Here is a 19,332-nt window from a genome sequence, read left to right on the forward strand (position 1 = left end):
AGCGCTGTTTAAATGAGGTCAAGAGTCTATAAGTTTCCAATAGACAGACAAAGAATGCTCGAATGTCTCAGAATAAAGTGATAAACTAATGTTATAGCTGAACATCTTGCAGAAGAGACATGTGCAGTAGTTCTGTATTGTGAATTAAGATGAACAACTTTCTGACACATGGGGTACGAGTGTGTCCGCCTCAATGTGTGAAACCACAAAATAAAGATATGTCTTTGTCTTTTGGGTTTGCTCGAATGAGACCGGAAAGAGGAAGTTAGCCCTGTGCTGATAAGCATCTGCAGAAGTATATATTTTCTGTTCCGGTCAGTCGACTCAGACCTTGCTCCTTCGCAACCTTTTCAAAGAGAGATCTCTCAACCAAATTTAATTATCTTTAGGCTAAGATATTATACTCAGAGTGTTTTAATTATATTTTACTTGAAAATATTAGAAGTGATTTTAACTGTTCTGATTATTGATGAATTTTCAAATGAATGATTTGATTGTCTGCTGTTCAGAAATAAAAATTGGCCTTAATCATCTGACTGTATCTCCTCCCTGCATCAGAATATCATTTATTGCCACTTAATTAGATCTAAGTGGTATGAGTGATTAATAATCACTCTGCAATTGCGCCTAACCTGGCGAAACAATATTTATTAAATTTTATTGAAATGAGGATTTTAAATGTGACAAGAAGATAGGATGTAACTAGCCTACATTTCTGACTAAATATTGCCATATATATTTATGTCTGATTACCATGTAAACATTTTTATATATAAATAACAGTTGTAATAAATCAGTAGGCATACATGTAGTTTTTTTCAGTGGCTCTTTAGCCTACAGTTGATTTACGCCTGTAGATGGAGACAAGTGACTAGCCTATCTGTTTGTAAATTATGAAGGCTAACGTCATATACAGCAATATCAGCTTGCTATATTAACAAATAATATTCGTAGTGTCTATGTTTAAGTAAATTATGATACTAGTTCACTAAAGATTATAATAAAATGTGTTAAAAATTCAGTTCAAGGAAATTGAACAAGTAGCCTAGTGACAATAGAAGATGCTTCACCAAAATTCATCAAATCTCACAATTTGATCTAAGTGGTAATATATTATATTATGTTCTGTTCTATTTGATTCTATTCTATTATAAATACCTGTTTTACACCACAAGGGTGCAGCAGTAACCAAAGGATTGCAGAAAATTAAAATATTAAATGTAAAGTTTCCTGTCAATAAAATTAATTCAAGAGAGAGTACATACTTGTTCCTGTACCGTATATTGTGTAGGATCATGAAAAGTGTTTAATCAGGAAATGGTGTAACTTGCGAAACATCTAAATGTCGCAATCAGGGCTACAGATTTGTTGGCGTGTTGCGCGGAAGTCACCAGGCATCTTCAGAGCCGCTGCTTTCACTTCTATCCACTTCAGCCGTGGACGCATCTGAGCGCAGTTGATCTCTGTGACAAGATCTCGAAATTTCAGTTGATCTCTCAGATATGCAAGATGAGAGGATACTTACTTGCAATACTTGTGGTTCTACATTTGAAACATTGCATTTGCCGTGATGTAGTGAACTTTGATGGAGACATCAAGGAATTTGTAGTTGGTAAAAGTAAGTTGTTCGTTCTTACTGACCATCGACTACATCAGATGAGGCTCGATCTTTCTGAGGAGAAGAGGAAGGACATCACTAATGCCACTCATCAAAATAGAGTCAACATTCTAGTGCCTTTTGACAACAACGACACCCTGATAACCTGTGGGACCTTTAGAGATGGATATTGTGAAGTTCTTGATCTGAATAACATTACAAAGAGTATTTACTATGAAAGTGGTATCTCGGTAGGACCGAGACAGAATGAGAAATCTGTTGCGTTCATAGCAGGTCCAAGTACCAGTAGGTACCTTTTGGTTGGGAAAAAGGACGAACAAACAAAACCTCAAGATCCGTATCCTGTTGTTAAATTGTGGAACACTTTACAGTCTCAAACTGGTGGGATTTTAAACTACATAGAAGACGGATTAACTCCCTTCATCCAGAGCAGCGCTAGAGATGTGGAGTTTGTTGACGGATTCCAGAGAGTTTCTCCCTCAGAGTCCTACTTATTTCTCAATGCAGAGACTGACTCGGAGAGGAAAGTGCACGTCCTGTGGATGGACAGCAATAAAAGAAAAAAGAAAGAGATCTTCAAATCCCTACAGGCTGCAACGATAGAGTGCTGCAATGATAAAGCTCGTCCAGTGCTCGTCTCCTCCACCGTTATTCCCTCAGGGAACGGTGTTATTTGGGCAGGAGTGTTCAGTGCGCAGAATCAGCAGGATCCGGAGAACACCGCGCTGGCTCTGTACGACATCAGTAGAGTTCAAGGCAAAGTGAAGGGTTTCTGCGCTACTGGGGAAAAATGTGAATCTGAGGTTGGAAAATCAGCATTATGTAGAATATTATGCATGAGAACACTTAATTTCACTATTCACCAGAGTCATAATATTTTTGTTCTTTGTGTTGCAGAGTGGTAGTAACCTTCAGCCGCTCTCTGTGGTGTTCAAGTACAGCTCAATGTCATCAGTAGCAGCAGATAGAAGTGGATCCTGGATTGTGTTGTTCATAGGAACCAGTGATGGACAACTGATAAAGGTCTCCTGGGCTTCACTTCTCAATAAGTTTTCATTTCTAAATTCCTGCCCTCCATTTACTCTGTTGTTTACCTCTGCATTTGAACTAATACAATCATAATTTATGATTTGTATTTCTATTTGTTGTTAGCTGGTTTTGGATGAGAAATTCACACCAGGCTGTCCAATAGTGCTGTACAAATCTGATGATGAACGAGCAGTGTTTCCCAGAATGCACTTTGATCCAGCAGATTACAAATATATCTACATCGCTGTGAGGAAAGAGGTGAGTTTTAGAAATGTGCAATTAACAAACAAACCATTGGCAGTATGTCTCTACTCAACTGTGTTACATTGAATCATCATACTTGTCTCTTTCTGCTCATGTTTTTGATGTAGCTCAGAAGAGTGTCTGTGGTTCAGTGTGCTAAATACAGATCTCTGAAAGACTGCCGAGCTGCTCTGGATCCTCTCTGTGGCTGGTGTTTAAACACACAGAGGTGATCTGCCTTTATCACATGTGACTTTTCACACATCACACATGATATCTGCTTATCATTACTTAAAATTGTTCCTTGTAGAACAGTTTTTTAAGTTCTTATCATCTATATGGACATGGTGAGCAGTGTGCAAACAGATCTGTACGTGATATATTGATGCTGTTTTTATCCAGATGTTCTACTCAAGATGAATGCTCAAATACTTCATGGGTGTCCATCCCAAAAAACTCTCTTAAGACACAGCTGCTTTCTGTTCAGATGACAGAGAATTCTTCTAGAAAGGTAGAGGGTCATAATCTGGAAGTATTTATCATAATTTAGGCAATATATTTAATAAATAATTTATATGACTATCAAGCATTGCCCTCTCCTACACAGATTACGCTACATCTTGCCTTGAGTCTGGAGAGCACAGAAAATCCCGCCTTCTCATGTTCCTTCACCACAGGAAGTGTGAATCTGTGTGACGGGTCTGATCTGACTGCAGTTTTCCCAAACTGCTCCTGTACTTTTCCTGACCACATACTTTATACTGGAGGTTAGTTTTCTATTAATGAAGTTGTATGTGCGCTATACAGTACATTTTTGTAGTCAGAATATGATTTTTTTAATAACCATAAACATTTTTGATAATCTATTCAGTTTCAGAAGTCTCTGCTACTGTTACCATTAAGGATCAGAAGATCACAGAGACACTGACACTGAGGAACTGCTCCAGTATCACAGAAAACACAAATGCTTCTTATACACAGTGAGAAAATTAAATTCAGTGTGAAGAATTGCATAGTACAGTAATGATAACACAGAGCTTTATAGGTTATATTAATAAATCATATAATGAATCATGAATGCAGGTGTGTGCAGTGTGTCTCATCTGGGTGTCAGTGGTCCTCTTCCTCTCAGCGTTGTGATTGGACATATGGACCTGGACGGCAGTTACTCATACAGGTGAGACATACTGTATTGTATTCTACAATCCAGTGCTTCATTATACGTATTGGGAAATACATAACCTTTATAAAGATTCAAGATTGATTAATTAATTAATTAATTAATAGCTTAAATATCATTGTGTTGACTGAAGAAAACTCAGAAAGTAAATGAACCGCTCAGTTCTCTCTCTTTTTCTACTTTTTAGGATGCATGTAAAGATCTACGCCCTGAGATTATCTACAGAGTAAGTGTCATACTATTATGAACCCAACTTCACAGAATAGGGATGTTGTTTTTTCAGTTTATTCTTATTTCAAATAGATGTGACTTTACAAGAGTCTGAGGATTTTGTTTCATTTTTGTGGAACTATTTGCTTTTAAAATTATTTTAAAACAAAAGTTGCTTTCTTCTAAATAATATAAGCAATAAATGATTTATCAGAATCATTGTGCTTTTAAATAAATAAAATATTATTGCTCCATATTTACAATTATATTTAATTACTGCACATTATTATTATTATCATTTATAAAATGTATGTAATAAAATGTACATTTATGTCTGTTGTTTATTAAATAATGCTTTGGGTCATATATTAAGTGGATATGGATTTATTTATTTTTCTTCCTGTATGGCCTTTCTTTACTGAGTGCAACATTTTGTGTCCTGCAGAAGCCAGAGATTCTCTCTCTGGAGCCCAACAAGATTTCTTTCCATGGCAGAAACAATGTTTTACTAAGAGGAAGGAACCTGGAATCTGTCATTAAAATCCATATTCAAGGGGATCTGGAGTGTATTCCTAAAGAGTGAGATTATGTGTGTTTGTGTTTAGTCGTATTTATGAATCTGTGTAGATTGATATAAATGATACTGTATATCTGTGCATGAATGTTTCCCCTCAGATCTCCAGCGTTTGATCGCTCCAGCGACACTTTAAGGTTCCACATTCCTCCCAGTGAAACTAAAGGAACAGTGAAAGTGTGTGTTGTTACTCATGACGACCGTTGTCATGGTAACAGTATCATCACTTACAGTTCCCAGCCCAGCTGCACAGGAATACAGCCCACAGTCTCCTGGAGGAGGTAAGAGCTTTCAGACCACTGACAGAACAGCTTCCATATCCCATCAGTGCCTTGAGATGAAAACTGCTCATTTTGTAATAGTTTTGCTAAGTAATAATCTGCTGAGATACTGTGGAGAAACACATATATGTGAGATTGAAAGAAATGAAATCAGAAGTTAGAGTCATTAAGTAATTTCCTGTATGTTTCATAATTCTGAGAGCTGCAGTTTACTGACTCACATGTGACCTTAGACTAGTATTGTTTAAATTTTTAGAGGTTCAGAAAGAGCAACCTGCTTGCTGACAGCAAGACTGTTCTTAATATTCTGTATTACTGGCTGAAATGGTTAAAGGGGTGGTATAATGCCCTTTTCACAAGATGTAAAATACGTCTTTGATGTCCACAGAGTGTGTATGTGAAGTTTTAGCTCAAAATACCCCAAAGATATTTTTATATAGCTTGTTAAAATTGTCACTTTTTGAGGGTTAGCAAAAACGCAGCCTTTTTGTGTCTGTCCCTTAAATGCAAATGAGCTACTGCTTCCGTCACAGAGAGCGGAGCTACAACAGCACATGTCCCGTTACCTCACACAGACATGCACTGAAAATTTCAAAACTTTTAGCTTTTTATGTTCAAACCAGAGTCAGACATTGATGAAGTGACAACATGTAGAAAGCAACAGGACATTTCTGAATGGTTAGTTGAAGAATTTATGTAGCTGATGTGGATCTTACTATCTTCTAGTCATTGATTAGCATATTCTGTCATGATAATCTATAAATCGCTTCCCGGGGGCGGGGTTTATGTAAATTTTACGGTTAGTGATGTCACTAATTCAGGAGGAATGTCTTGTAGTCCCTACCAGCCGTTTGTTGTAGTCCTTTTCTTTAAAAGCAAATATCTTCCTTTGCTTTGAACTTTGAGCATTGGAACTTTGCGAATGTTGTTTATGCTCAAACAGTAACATTACACACTAACTAAAGTTAGAAAAGTGAAATCATAATCAACCACCCGTTTAATATCTCTATTATAAATATTTTAATATATATTTTAATATCTCTTCATTCAGTGGTGGAAGGAAGATTGATGTTCAGGGGAGCAATTTGAAATCTGTGGAATCAGTTATTGCCCGTCCCTCTAATAAAGAGCTTCAAACACAATACAACAGAAGCTCAGGGGTAAGACGTGTGTTTATTACTCCTGCAATAACTCACAGCACTTTATCTGATACACAGAGGACAGCTAATTAATAACTTCAGTGAGTCTTCAAACAGCCCAGATTCACACATGCACTGCATGAGGTCTTATTTAGAAAGAAATGTCATTTATCTGCTCATATAATTGTTAAAAGCACTTCAGTGACTCTAAATATGTAATTGATTATTTTAAAGGGGTTACTTTATTTTAAGGCTGTGGATTATCCCTCACTCACAAACGTGTGCGTGTGTGTGTTTGTGTGTGTGTGTGTGTGTGTGTGTGTGTATATATATAAAGTCTTGAACTATATACTATATACTATTTACTAAATCTTTTTGAATTTTAAAATTGCTTGTCAGTACCACCCATAACATGAAAATAATTAGCAGTTTGTCTGTGTCAGCTCATGCAATTTTATTGTGTTTTATTGCTGCACGGAGCTTCACGTGTCACATGTATTGGAGTCATATCTTCATTGTCTCTCTTTTCTCCTGAAGGTGTGGTTTCTTTCCCCCCGTCATGATGGCAGTGGACAGTTAAGCTTGTCAATGAAAGTTGGAAACTCCACTGTGGACTGTGAGTATTTGTCCTACGAGCCTGATCCAGAATTCACTGGATTCACCACCTTACATGTGGCCAACGACCTACAGGTCAACATTAAGGTGAGTTTAGCATTACAGTGAGTTTAAGATCAATGTACAGTCTGCATGTTTTGGCACGCATGCCTATTTTTTCCAGGCCCTGGTGTTAAAAACTCTCAGAAAATATATTATTGTGAGTAGTCAGTGTTTTTGCACATCAGCATGTGAATCTCACAACCTCTTCTACATCTCTTTCTCAGAAAAACAGAGATTCATTGAACTTGAGTATGAGTGAGGTGAATGTGACGGGTCTACGGGGAGATCAGGAGTATCAGTGTGTTTTGGAGAAGATTGAGTCCAACGCCATCATCTGTAAGATTAAAGGAGAACCAGGAGCAGTGGACTCACTCATTGTGAGTCTAAATAATAAATATTAAATAAACATGTCTTTATGCAACATTTCTTGTTAATTAATTATTGACCCTTGCCTATTTAAAATACAAAAATCTCCTTTATTTTACTATAATTTTCAGATAAATGTTGGGGATTTGACTAAAACCCTTGAGTCTCATAGTGCTTTGATGTTCTTATACATCCTTGTCGCAGTGATTCTGCTCTTAGTTCTAGCTGCTGTTGGTAAGTGATTTCAGATTTACGTCACATATTTGAACATTAGTCCTGCAGGGATTAATATGTGGTTTCGCACATCTGTCTAGTTGGAGTCATTGCTCACCGTAAGAGCCAGAGAAAAATGAATGAGAAAATGAACAAACAACTGGAAATGCTGGAAAGCAACATCAGAAGGGATATACGACAAGGTCGGTCATTTTTGAAATGCTGGTCTTTGTTGTGTGGTGTTTGTAAAGGCAAGTGTCATTGTTTCTATTGCTCATACTGAAGGTTAGTGATTTGAACAACTAAATCCTAAATACTGTATTAGACTTAGGTAAATAACTTGTCCTGCACCTTTGTGCTACGGACACAAATTATATGAATTGGTTAAAACATAATATTTGTGAATAAATCACCATTTCCATACCTTGTTATCTGTAATAAAATGGAAGGATAATCTCTGCTCGTACTTCTTGGAAAATCTGCGCATTTTGTTGGTTTTTCGATCAAGAATCTTTTTCAAAAAGGATGTTTAAGAATGTTCGGACCTCCATCTGAACATACCTCTCGCTCTCCTCCATTTTTCTGATCACATGATCTGTTGAAGTAAAGTCACAAGACATATTTTGTTGCGCATCAAGAAATGTATTCGATAAATGTGTCTGCTTCATAGTTTATGTGTTTTCTTATCAGATAAAAAATTGTTTCCATCCTGCGATTTTTTCTTAATGCAACATCCCAAATTTTGCATAAAAATAGGTGGATAGAATCATGGCTATACAGACTTCGAGTGTTTTTTTTTTTAGCTGACGAGTAGCAACCTCATAGCAACACCTGGGCAACTTTGCAGACAATTTTTGCAGGCAAACACCAATTGTTGCTTGCTGTTCTGCTTAAAACATAAACTGTTAAATCCCTCAGTGCTCATATTGTTGCCATGTTACTTACTGTTTGATGTCTAGTTGTGTGTGATTACGTCATACATTTTTTTATTTTTTTTTTGACAGGCTTTGTTGACTTGCAAACAGAAAAATCCGACTTGATTGATAATGTTGGAGCCATACCTTTCCTGGATTACAAGCACTTTGCCTTAAAAATCTTCTTTCCTGAGGTTTAAGAGCTTTATTACTTTTTGATGCATATTTTATTGTAGATTTACCATATGTGTTTGTTTGTTTAATATATATTTTCTTATTTTCTCAAGGCTGGTCCTCTGTCAGCAGTCATGATCAGAGACATTGGAGAGGTAAAATGCTACAGTATATTTAGCAGTTGGCCTATATAAAGTGTAAACATACCACACTGTAAAAATAGATGATTTAACTATAACTCTGTCATTTTTTTATGGTCAGGACACTGTTCAGACCACTGTTGATGAAAAATGTGAGGCTTTTGCTGTGCTGATCAGAGATAAGCAGTTTCTCAGTTGTTTTGTGCATGCATTAGAGGAACAGAAAAACTTCAACATAAAAGACAAGTGAGTCGAAGATGGTTTGAAAACATTTCCGCCTCTGTTTGAATATGACTTGTTTAACTTGGTCACAGGTCTTTATGGCTATTTTGAGGCTCTGATCTGGTTTCTGTTGCTTAGAAGTGTAAACAGAGATAATGTTCTGTGGCATTATACAAATAGCACTTCGTCTTCCGTGAGGGAACTCAGAAGTGTCTTTTAAAATGACCATCACACTGAAACTATGTAATGTTAGTTGATGTTTCAATGCATAGACTTCGTCTGACCAGCACAAGTCCAGCAAGTGTTGTTTTTTTCAAATTGCTTCACAATAACATCTCATAAAGCCTTGAAATGGAGACTTTCCATCTTATCTCTTATTCATGAAGACAAATATTCCACGAAAGCCCACAATCATAAGATTAAACTACAATAGTAAGCATCACAAGAGTGAGGGAACTCATAAGTAATATTAAATATAAAAATGTATGACATAAATGGTATAGATGGTCAAATGATGAATAATACAAATGATTAAATATATATGATATAAAAAATTAAATGATAATAAAGCAAAATTAAGCAAATAAAAAAATGGTTGCTCTCTTGGAAGACACACAGGTTGATACTGAAACCTCAAATTAGATCCTAAGGTTTTGCATAAAAGCATCAATATTAGAAAAAAATATTAAAATCATATTAAGGCAAATAATTGCAAAACACATTGGCTTGATTATTTGCATAATATATAGCACTTAATCATATTAATATAAAGTTAAAAAAAACATCTGATCTCTTTCACTCAGTCTGTCTTTGACCCTGTATCTACTTGTCTTTTTCTCTTTTTTTATACCTTGTGTTTTTGTTCCTTTCTTTATATCTCTCTTTCTATTCCTCTCTCTCTCAGATGTACAGTGGCGTCTCTGTTGACTCTGGCCCTCCATGGAGACCTGCTTTATCTCACAGAGGTAATGGAGGACCTTCTGCAGAGTCTGATGGACCAGTCCAGTAATGCAAATCCAAAACTTCTCCTGCGCCGCACAGAGTCCATAGTGGAGAAGCTTCTTACCAACTGGATGTCCATCTGTCTGTATGGCTTCCTCAGGGTCCGTCCATACATCCACTTTATCGTGGATTTATAAAGTGCATATTATCATTCACTACTCGTGTGTACTCACATGTTTATGCACAAAATGTGTGTGTTTCGTCCATAGGAATCAGTAGGACAGCCTCTCTTTCTGTTGGTGTCAGCTCTGACTCAGCAGATCTCTAAAGGGCCGGTGGATTCAGTGACGGAGAAAGCTCTGTACACCCTTAGCGAGGACTGGCTTCTCTGCCAAGCGCAGGACTTTGATGCCCTGGTCAGTATTTTCTTCTCTTACGGTCAATTCTATACAAACGAGAAACTGTTCACAAAATTAAACAGTTATGGAAAGTACTAACCTCAAAAATACCGTAACAAGCCACATTGACGTTTTAGTAGTTCCCCCTTTTAATTAATTAAAAAGAAACACCAAATATGTCCCTTCCCAAATTATATATTATATACTACCTTCTAGTATATATTATATACTACTATTATATACTATATACTACCGTTCAAAAGTTTGGGGTTGGTCATTTCATTTTGTTTTGAAGTCTGTTAATCTCACCAACCAAGACTGAATTGATTTATTTCAGATATTTTGTCTATTAAGTTTATTACTAGCTGTGTACATTTCAAACCTCTTGAGTTTGCTTATAAACTGTACGTCACCAAGACATCTTGTAACTTCTTGTAACTTCTCTTCGTTGTGCAATATTTCTTGCACAAGCGCTTCGGGCATCATTTCCCGACTGTTGTGTTGCTTTCCTTCGTGTGGACTTGTTACACTTTGTATTAATTGTTTATTGCGGGCCATAGGGATTTTTATTACAGCATGTATTTGGTTCCTGACATTTTCTGTTCCTGATTCTTTTCTGACCTGTGATTCTCATATTGACTGTGGTTGGGTGGTTGTTGTCTAGCAGCTCATAAACACTTGAGTAAGCAAGAAAAGAGGTAATATTAATCACAGTATGCAAACAGAATCATGTGACCAGGCCATCTTCCCCTAGAAACCACCAGCAGCCTCTCATTGTTAGACTTGTGAGATCATTGTGCTTCTGCATTTTGCCATCTGCAAAGGATATCAGTTTTGCACAATCTTTCCACTCACAAAACCGGACTGTACCGGTATTGCCAAGCAAGAAACTTGCATTCCTCCAAAGGAACATATTTGTGTCAGAAAATGGTCTAACTCATAGTTTGAAATTGTATTCTTCCCCTTTATTACAGGTAAAATTACGGAAGTCTTTTTTTAACAAAAAAGAAGAAGTCTTTAGACGGCATCATAGCCGGGAATCTGATGCAACAGTGCATTTTTCACTAGGTCCTAAAAAGTTCCTGCCATAAGTAATTCATTTTAGGTTGATACTGCATTTTTTATTTTATTTTTGCTTTAAACTGACTTTTAAAAAAGATACATATTAGGTCTAATCATTTAACTTATTTCCCTGTATTGACCATAATAGTTGATTCATGTACTGAAAGGGTCTTAATACCTGATCTATCATATATATAAACAATTAGTCTGGCAGTTTAAAGGTTTTGATCTACCTCCCATAAAAAAGAACAGAACACCCTCTAAAATTGTCTAATAAATATGTGCCAAGTATATAAAAGAAGAGAGAATGTGTATAAATAAGGTTTTGTTTTACTGGAGCTTATTGAATATTGTGAGTACAGCTCCAGTGATATGAAAGATGTTGACTCTGTCTGACTGCTTAGGACAGAATATGATTTTAAAAACATTTTCCAGTGTCATTTTCTAATTGTAACATGTATAGTTAGTTTTGGTTTTGTGTTCAGTTCCTGTTTGCCTGTGTTGTCTGGTTTATCTCCATGGTCATTCATTTAGTTATGCAGATCTCTGTGTGTGGAAATAAGCCCTCAAATCATTCTGTTCTTTGTTCCATGTTGTCAATGTTTGTGCTAAGTGATTGTGACGCTAAATGTCCTTTGTGTTCTCTTTGATTATTAAAAGACTGTTTAATTTTGACTTCTCCTTCGTCGTGCTTCGTTAAAATACAAATTCCTTATTACAGCCACACGCGTGACATTAATATAGCAGCAACTTTTTTAAGGTTGATTTTTGTCAATATCTTAATTTGAATTTGAACATTGGAGCTCCACAATTCAGTACTTCACAGTTCACAGTCTTTGTAATATGTTTTAGCAATACATTTCTAACATGTGTTTAGAATTTTTTTTTTAGAATTGCCTTTACAGGGACTTTAAACAGTTTTTCACCATTGCTGTGTTCCGGATTTTTTGGGTGGGGCTAAAACGGGGGCTCGATGTCGCACTGGAGCACTGGTGCCATAATCGGCAGTGCGTGCCCGCAAGTCAACTTTCCCGCCAATGGGTGTGGTTTCAGCACAGTTTACTTGGCTGCTTTTTTATCATTCAAATTTGGCTGGGTGGTTAATAACACATTTTTCTGTGGTGTGACAAACTCAGAACACATACTTAATTTTGACTTTACATGGACTTTAACAGATTGTGAAAAAACAAGGGAGCATATATGATTTCATTTTTTTTTGCTCTTTGGATGTTTGTCCCCTAAACTGTTTCCTTCTCTATTCATTCTCATTAAAATAAGAACTGTCACAATGTTTATGTGTAACATATATAATTGGTAGTTCTTCATAGTCACTAAATCATTTTGTTCATGTTTATGCCCCTGTAGAAACTGAAGGTGGTGTTTGCTGTGGGGACTGGAGGAGAGGTCAGTGAACCCTTAGAGGTCAACGCACTGACCTGTGACACAATAAAGCAAGTCAAGGAAAAAATCTTACAGACCTTCCAGCGCAAGTTTGGTTTCCCCTACACACAGCAGTTCAGGGATATAGAAATCGGTTAGTAAGCTCCCTGTTCATTTCTCCTTCAGTGTTGATTATCAAAATATTTCATGAAACTTTTCTTAGGTTTAAAGTTTATAGGACCTATTTGTATTGTTAACAAACTGTTGTTTCAGTTGCCAGTCACACTATCGATAGAACCACAGAACTATATCTGTTTGATGTTTCTGTTTTTTTGTTGTGCTCTCTCAGAATATGAGAAGGAAGGAAAGTTTGTTATGCTACAGGAAGTTGATGAGACCTCAGAGATTCGAGGGCATGTTACCATGTTGAACACGCTAAAACATTATCAGGTGAGTGCATGAGAACCAAAAATGGTGTAAACATCATTTCTGAGAAGAAGTGTACTATATTCTAAGCAATCAGACAACTGATAAAACAAGAAAAAAATCCCATATACCTACATTAAAGACAGGACCTGAGCCATATCTAGAGACCAGAATCCGTCAGAATATCGTAAAGGTGAAGTTATTTTTCGTTCTTCGCTAAGGGGTAAAAAGAAGTTCGAAATACATTTGCAGCGATATACTGTTGCAGGCCACTGTTGGGAGCCGCATTTAGATATGAGCTGCACACTTTTCTCTAAATAACAAATTAAACACTCAACAACAAGTGTTTCACAGCAGTGTGAAAACAGCGGTTAAGAAATATAAGATCTTTCCTGTCTTACACGGTATTTTTATGTTCTCAAGGGCGGCTGTTGGCTTAATTCGAGATTGACCTTTCACTTGCAAAGCTTGTGTCACAAGGCCAAATAAACCCAGATTAAGCTGAACTGTTGTGTTAACCCATAATACATCCATAGACTACAGCAGTACAGTAGTATTTTCTGATATTTTCAGAGTTTATGTGCTTTTAAATATGTATTTCCATCCAGGTTGGTGATGGAGCATGCATTAAAGTGATCACAACAAGAGTGCATGCCCCATTGAAGACTCAAAACAGTGTAACGGGTGAGTCACATCCCTTTGAATCAACTGAAGCAATGTACAATGTATTGTTGATCTTCACAATAAACACATTTAGGCTGGTTGCATTTTGAGTGTAATCTGTGCCTGGTTGACAACTCGTATTAGAAGTTCACTAGAAGCAAACATTCAGCTCACCACAGTACTGTAGCTTTGTAAACACCCCACCTCACATTTGGCGCTTGACATCCTCTGGTCTCCATCCACTTTCATGATATAAAAGAGAGCACTGTCAATAGTCTGATAAGCATCTGTTTTGGTTTTCCACCAAAGAAATTAAGATGGTTTGAAATGACTTGAGGAGGATGAGTAAATAATGACAACTGTCCCTTTATAAGAGAACTGAACTGGAACTAAAACTGCTCAGGCAACATTTGCATATGTGCATCTTGTCACATTGAGGCACAAGAATTAAACACAGCCTTGTATAAAGGAAGTGGTGGTATAAGTGTCTAAACTGTCTCTGTTTTTTTTTTTTATACCACATCTGTCAGTGTAGTCTCTTATTGACCGCATGTTATTTTTGATAGTGCTTTATAATAACTTTAATTTAGTCACTGGTAAAGATTGTATATGCTTAACAGATCAGTAATTGCTACATTCAAATATGAATATAAATGAATCAATGACATTTGATTTTGGACATATATCAATCTGATGATGATCTGTTCATCATTATATGATGCAATAATGTTTTTTATATATAAATCAAGGTCCAACATTTTGAATTGTCTGTATGAACACATGCATTTTTATACCCGATTTTGTTTGCATGTGTGTTGCATACTGTATTGTTTGAGTGCAACTGCATTATGCAGGTTTGGTTAGACATGTGGGCTTTTCCAGTCCTCACTTAAACCCACTGTGAGTCTGTGACCGCTACTATGGCAAGCCGTTTTAACATTTAATCATTTAAACCGACTAGTCTCTATTTTCATGCTACTAGTACTTATTTTTTAGATACTAGTATCTATTCCATTAAGTACTAGTCCTTATTTATTAGCAACTAGTGCTTATTCTTTAGGTACTAGTGCCTATTATTTAGATACTAGTGCTTATTCTTTAGGTGCTAGTACTTATTCAATAGATACTAGTACTTATTCATTAGATACTAGTATGTATTCATTAGATACTAGTACCTATTAAATAGATACTAGTACTTATTAATTAGATACTACTTATTCATTAGTTACTAGTACTTATTATTAGATACTAGTACTTATTCAATAGATACTAGTACCTATTTATTAGATACTAGTATTTATTCCAAATGTTGCTAGTACGATTTTTTATTTTACTAGTAAGATTTTTAATTGAACTCTCCAGTTGCCGTTCTGACTAGTCATAACATAAGACGAGTAAAAAAGCAGTTGTGACTAGTAAAATAAAAAATCTTACTAGTAACATTCGGAATAAATACTAGTATCTAATAAATAGGTACTAGTATCTATTTAATAAGTACTAGTAGCTAATTTATAAGTGCTAGTATCTAATTAATAGGTACTAGTATCTAATGAATAAGTACTAGTATCTAATGAATAAGTACTAGTATCTATTTAATAGGTACTAGTATCTAAAAAATAAGAACTAGTACCTAATTAATAACTACTAGTATCTAATATATATGTACTAGTCACAATTGGAATACATACTAGTCAGAACTGAATGACAGATCCCCATAGAAGTCAATGGCAAATAAATAAATAAATAAAATTGTCACTAGTAACAAAAGAATATTTAATAGTCACTATTGGAATAAGTACTAGTATCTAATAAGTACTAGTATCTATTTAATAGGTGCTAGTATCTAATGAATAAGTACTAGTAGTACTATCTAATAATAAGTACTAGTATCTAATGAATAAGTACTAGTATCTAATAATAAGTACTAGTATCTAATAAATAAGTACTAGTATCTATTGAATAAGTACTAATATCTATTTAATAGGTACTAGTATCTAATGAATAAGTACTAGTAGCATGAAAATAGAGACTAGTCGGTTTAAAAGATTAAATGTTAAAACGGCTTGCCATAACGTCTTGCCATACTACACCAGAGATTCAATAATTTAACATCAGTCTGTTTAAAGCCCAATGATGCATAAGTGTTGAGTTGACATTGCTTATTATTTTACTAATAATCATGGTGTTTTGTTGCACAGATGATGAGAACTTCTCTATCAAGTACTTCCATATGGTGAGGAGCCATTTAGGGCATTTTTACTTCTGTATAACGTCTGTTTTGTTTGCTCTGTTTGCTCTGTTCTGTTTTCTAATATGTGAAGAAATGACTGCGTTGTGTTTTCATGTATGGCTCCTTGTCAAGGTTTCATGAGTTATATAGTTGGCATTTCCATGACACTGCAGTGAAGTGCATGGGCGTGTGACACTTTCGGTTTTGCCACCTCCTTCCTGCTCAAATAAGAGGAAGTGCTTTTAAGTAAATCTGAACATAAGAATCTCAGTGCAGTTTGTATTGTTCAAAGATACACCAAGCATTTAGCCTCTTCTTATAATGAAACCCATAATAGCTTAAACATGTCTATTACAAACACTGTCAGTACACATAAGAATACATTGTTGTATAATTACTTTAATTATATGCATTGACAATTTCAACAAATAAACCTGGTAACCCGGACGTTTTGTTTTGGTCTAGGTCGATCCAGATGTCGAAACAGACCTGAGCAAACATCCCGAGAAAAAAGCATTAAAATTCAAGGAGATGTACCTCACCAAGCTGCTCTCCACCAAGGTGAGAATAACTGACACATAGAAGCATTCTATTGTATAGATAGATGTATAGATAGACAGACGAACAGATGGATGGACGGACAGAGATATAGACACATGATGGATAGATTGACCAGAAATACCTGACATATTTTGGTCCCCATGAGGAAAACAGCTTATAAATCATATTATGTTTTATGAAAATGTAAAAATGCAGTTCTGTGATTGGTAGGTTTAGGGGTAGTGTTAGGGTTAGAGGATGGAATATACAGTATAAAAAACATTATGTCTATGGAATGTGATCATAAAATATGAAAACTCAATTTGTTTTTGATGTGTCCACCAGGTGGCAGTCCATTCTTTTGTTGAGACCCTTTTCAAGAGCATCTGGGGATTGCCCAACAGCAGGGCACCACTGGCTGTCAAGTATTTCTTCGACTTCCTGGATGTACAAGGAGAGAGAAAAAAAATCTCAGATCCAGATGTTCTCCACATCTGGAAAACAAACAGGTGCTGGATAACACACCTCCATTGAAGTACACTTTAGCCGAGCTCCACCAATAGCTGCACTGATCGCTGACTATCAAATGCCTCAAATGATTTAATGCACAACTAAAAAAGATTTTCTAACCTCTCTATCAGCCTTCCGCTTCGTTTCTGGGTGAATATCCTGAAGAACCCTGACTTTGTGTTCAGTGACATGGAAAAGACGCCTCACCTGGACGGCTGTCTGTCCGTCATCGCTCAGGCTTTCATGGACTCCTTCTCACTAGCTGAGCAACACCTAGACAAGGTAACCACTGAAAACTAACATGGAAAACTGTGAATATCAGAACAATTATTGACTCTCTTATTCTCCTACAGTATTCACCAACCAATAAGCTACTCTATGCCAAAGATATCCCTCAGTACAAACAGGAAGTGAAGTCGTACTACAAGATAGTGAAAGACCAGCCTTCTATCAGCAGCCAAGAGTTGAAATTATTTCTTCAAGATGAGTCAAAGGTACAATTTGTCATACAGGACCTAGAGATTTAATGAAGCATCTTGATGAAAATATGGTGATGAATAAATGCTTAATGTTAATTTCCCCTTTTCATCAGAAACATCAAAATGAGTTCAATGAATCTGCGGCTCTGCGTGAACTCTACAAATACGTGCTCCGCTACTTCAGTGAGGTACGATTCCCATGTTATGATCGCTCATCTCTTTCGTGCATTCGTGGCAGTTTCATAGAACAGTTTCACAGGATTTTCAGGCATTTTGAAGCCACAGAAATTCTAAAAAGGAAACCTATTTTGCCACTTTAATGAAACGTGACAACACTTTCACATCCTGTTTTGGTTCAGGATGTTAGCAACCTGTTTTGAAAGGAGACTTGCTGCTATATTTTCCACTAGTAATCATTTGACGGTTGTTTAGTTCTGGAACGATTAAGGATTCAGATTGTGTATTAGCATAACTTTTTCTTTTTAATACTCGGTCTCTACAGATTTCGCAGAAGCTGGAACAGTCAGACGCCCCTGCTAGGCTGATAGAGGACATGCACAAAGTTAAGGAGCTTTTTGACAACATGAAACGAAGTGGTTGGAGCTGAAATTGGTATTCACACTGCATCTTGTTTGTTTTTAAGTTGTTCATTAAACTGGAAGCGTCTCCCTCATAGAGACTGCCATCATTATCTGTCGTATATTAGGGAAGACAGATTCACTTCTGTCTATTGGACACTGTAGGGACCAAGTGAATGTAATGTATGTTGATGCACTAGAGTTTTAGAGAAGCACTCTCAGAAAAAAAGGTACAAAAGGTACAAGGTACAAAAGCTAAAATGTACTATTATGTACACTTAAAGTACTTATATGAACATTTAAGGTACTACTATATACCATTTAGGGGTAAATAAGGTACAAAGATGTACCTTTTCACTTTTGTACATTAGGGTACTACACCAGTGACAGCTTTGTACCTTTATTTCTGAGTGATCATCGAGCTTATACAATGTCTATACAATGTATCTCAGACATATGACTTTTTCATGCATATTAATGCAAATCTTGATGATTAATATGGTGTATTTGTATTTTTTCTGTTTTCTAAATCATGTATTCTTTTACTACAGGATCTGCCTTAATGCATTAATCTGCCAGGTCAAGCATTGTACGTTCCTCCTTTTGAAAATCTTTAGAAAATAGACAAAATAATGTTGTTGTTGTTGTTGTTTTGCCCTGTTCTGACTCTGCACAATACTAATAAAATGTGTGTCGTTTTGTAAAGTGATGTTACATGCACAAGTGAGATCACTGTAAATCTGTATTGTTTTGTCGCCCTCTATTGGTCACACTAGTTATTATGTTTAAGTCCCGTCCATTTCGGTACAAGCTCTATATTTTTTTGTTCAGGACATAAAATATGTATTGATTAGATTATTCAGAAAAATAAAAATATTTAGAAATTATTGAATTATTTTTGGTGTGCGTTTGCCTGTCATCATGGCAAATGGTCAATTCTGTTTACGAGTATGGCATTTCCAATCAATAATAAATAGATTTATTATAACTGTCGTAGTTTGAGTGTTTATTCAGTCATTTTTCTCTTTCTTTTTTTTTTTATAAAGAAATGAATACTTTTATTCATCAAGGAATGTGTTAAATTGATAAAAGGTGATAGCAAAGATTTATGTTGTTAGAAAATGTTTCTATTTTGAATAAATGCTGTTCTTTTTAACTTTTTAT

General features: G+C 35.8%; 1 protein-coding gene across 1 annotated transcript; it reads left to right on the plus strand.

Moving 5' to 3' along the window:
- Positions 1-1,431: 1,431 nt before the first annotated feature.
- plxnc1 (plexin C1) lies at positions 1,432-19,163 on the plus strand. Its single transcript, XM_079868928.1, has 31 exons — positions 1,432-2,421; positions 2,516-2,641; positions 2,771-2,905; positions 3,019-3,119; positions 3,293-3,401; positions 3,498-3,657; positions 3,762-3,870; positions 3,974-4,067; positions 4,258-4,296; positions 4,726-4,859; positions 4,956-5,135; positions 6,187-6,295; positions 6,812-6,976; positions 7,156-7,308; positions 7,429-7,531; positions 7,612-7,713; positions 8,515-8,618; positions 8,712-8,753; positions 8,860-8,984; positions 9,865-10,063; positions 10,172-10,318; positions 12,728-12,896; positions 13,092-13,192; positions 13,777-13,852; positions 16,030-16,064; positions 16,527-16,622; positions 16,947-17,110; positions 17,243-17,393; positions 17,465-17,605; positions 17,704-17,778; positions 18,093-19,163. The coding sequence occupies exons 1-31, from the start codon at positions 1,510-1,512 to the stop codon at positions 18,195-18,197; spliced, it is 4,461 nt and encodes a 1,486-aa protein (XP_079725054.1). The 5' UTR covers positions 1,432-1,509; the 3' UTR covers positions 18,198-19,163.
- The last annotated feature ends 169 nt before the right edge of the window (positions 19,164-19,332 follow it).

Source organism: Squalius cephalus (genome assembly GCF_949319135.1).
Source record: "Squalius cephalus genome assembly, chromosome: 4".
NCBI lineage: Eukaryota > Metazoa > Chordata > Actinopteri > Cypriniformes > Leuciscidae > Squalius > Squalius cephalus.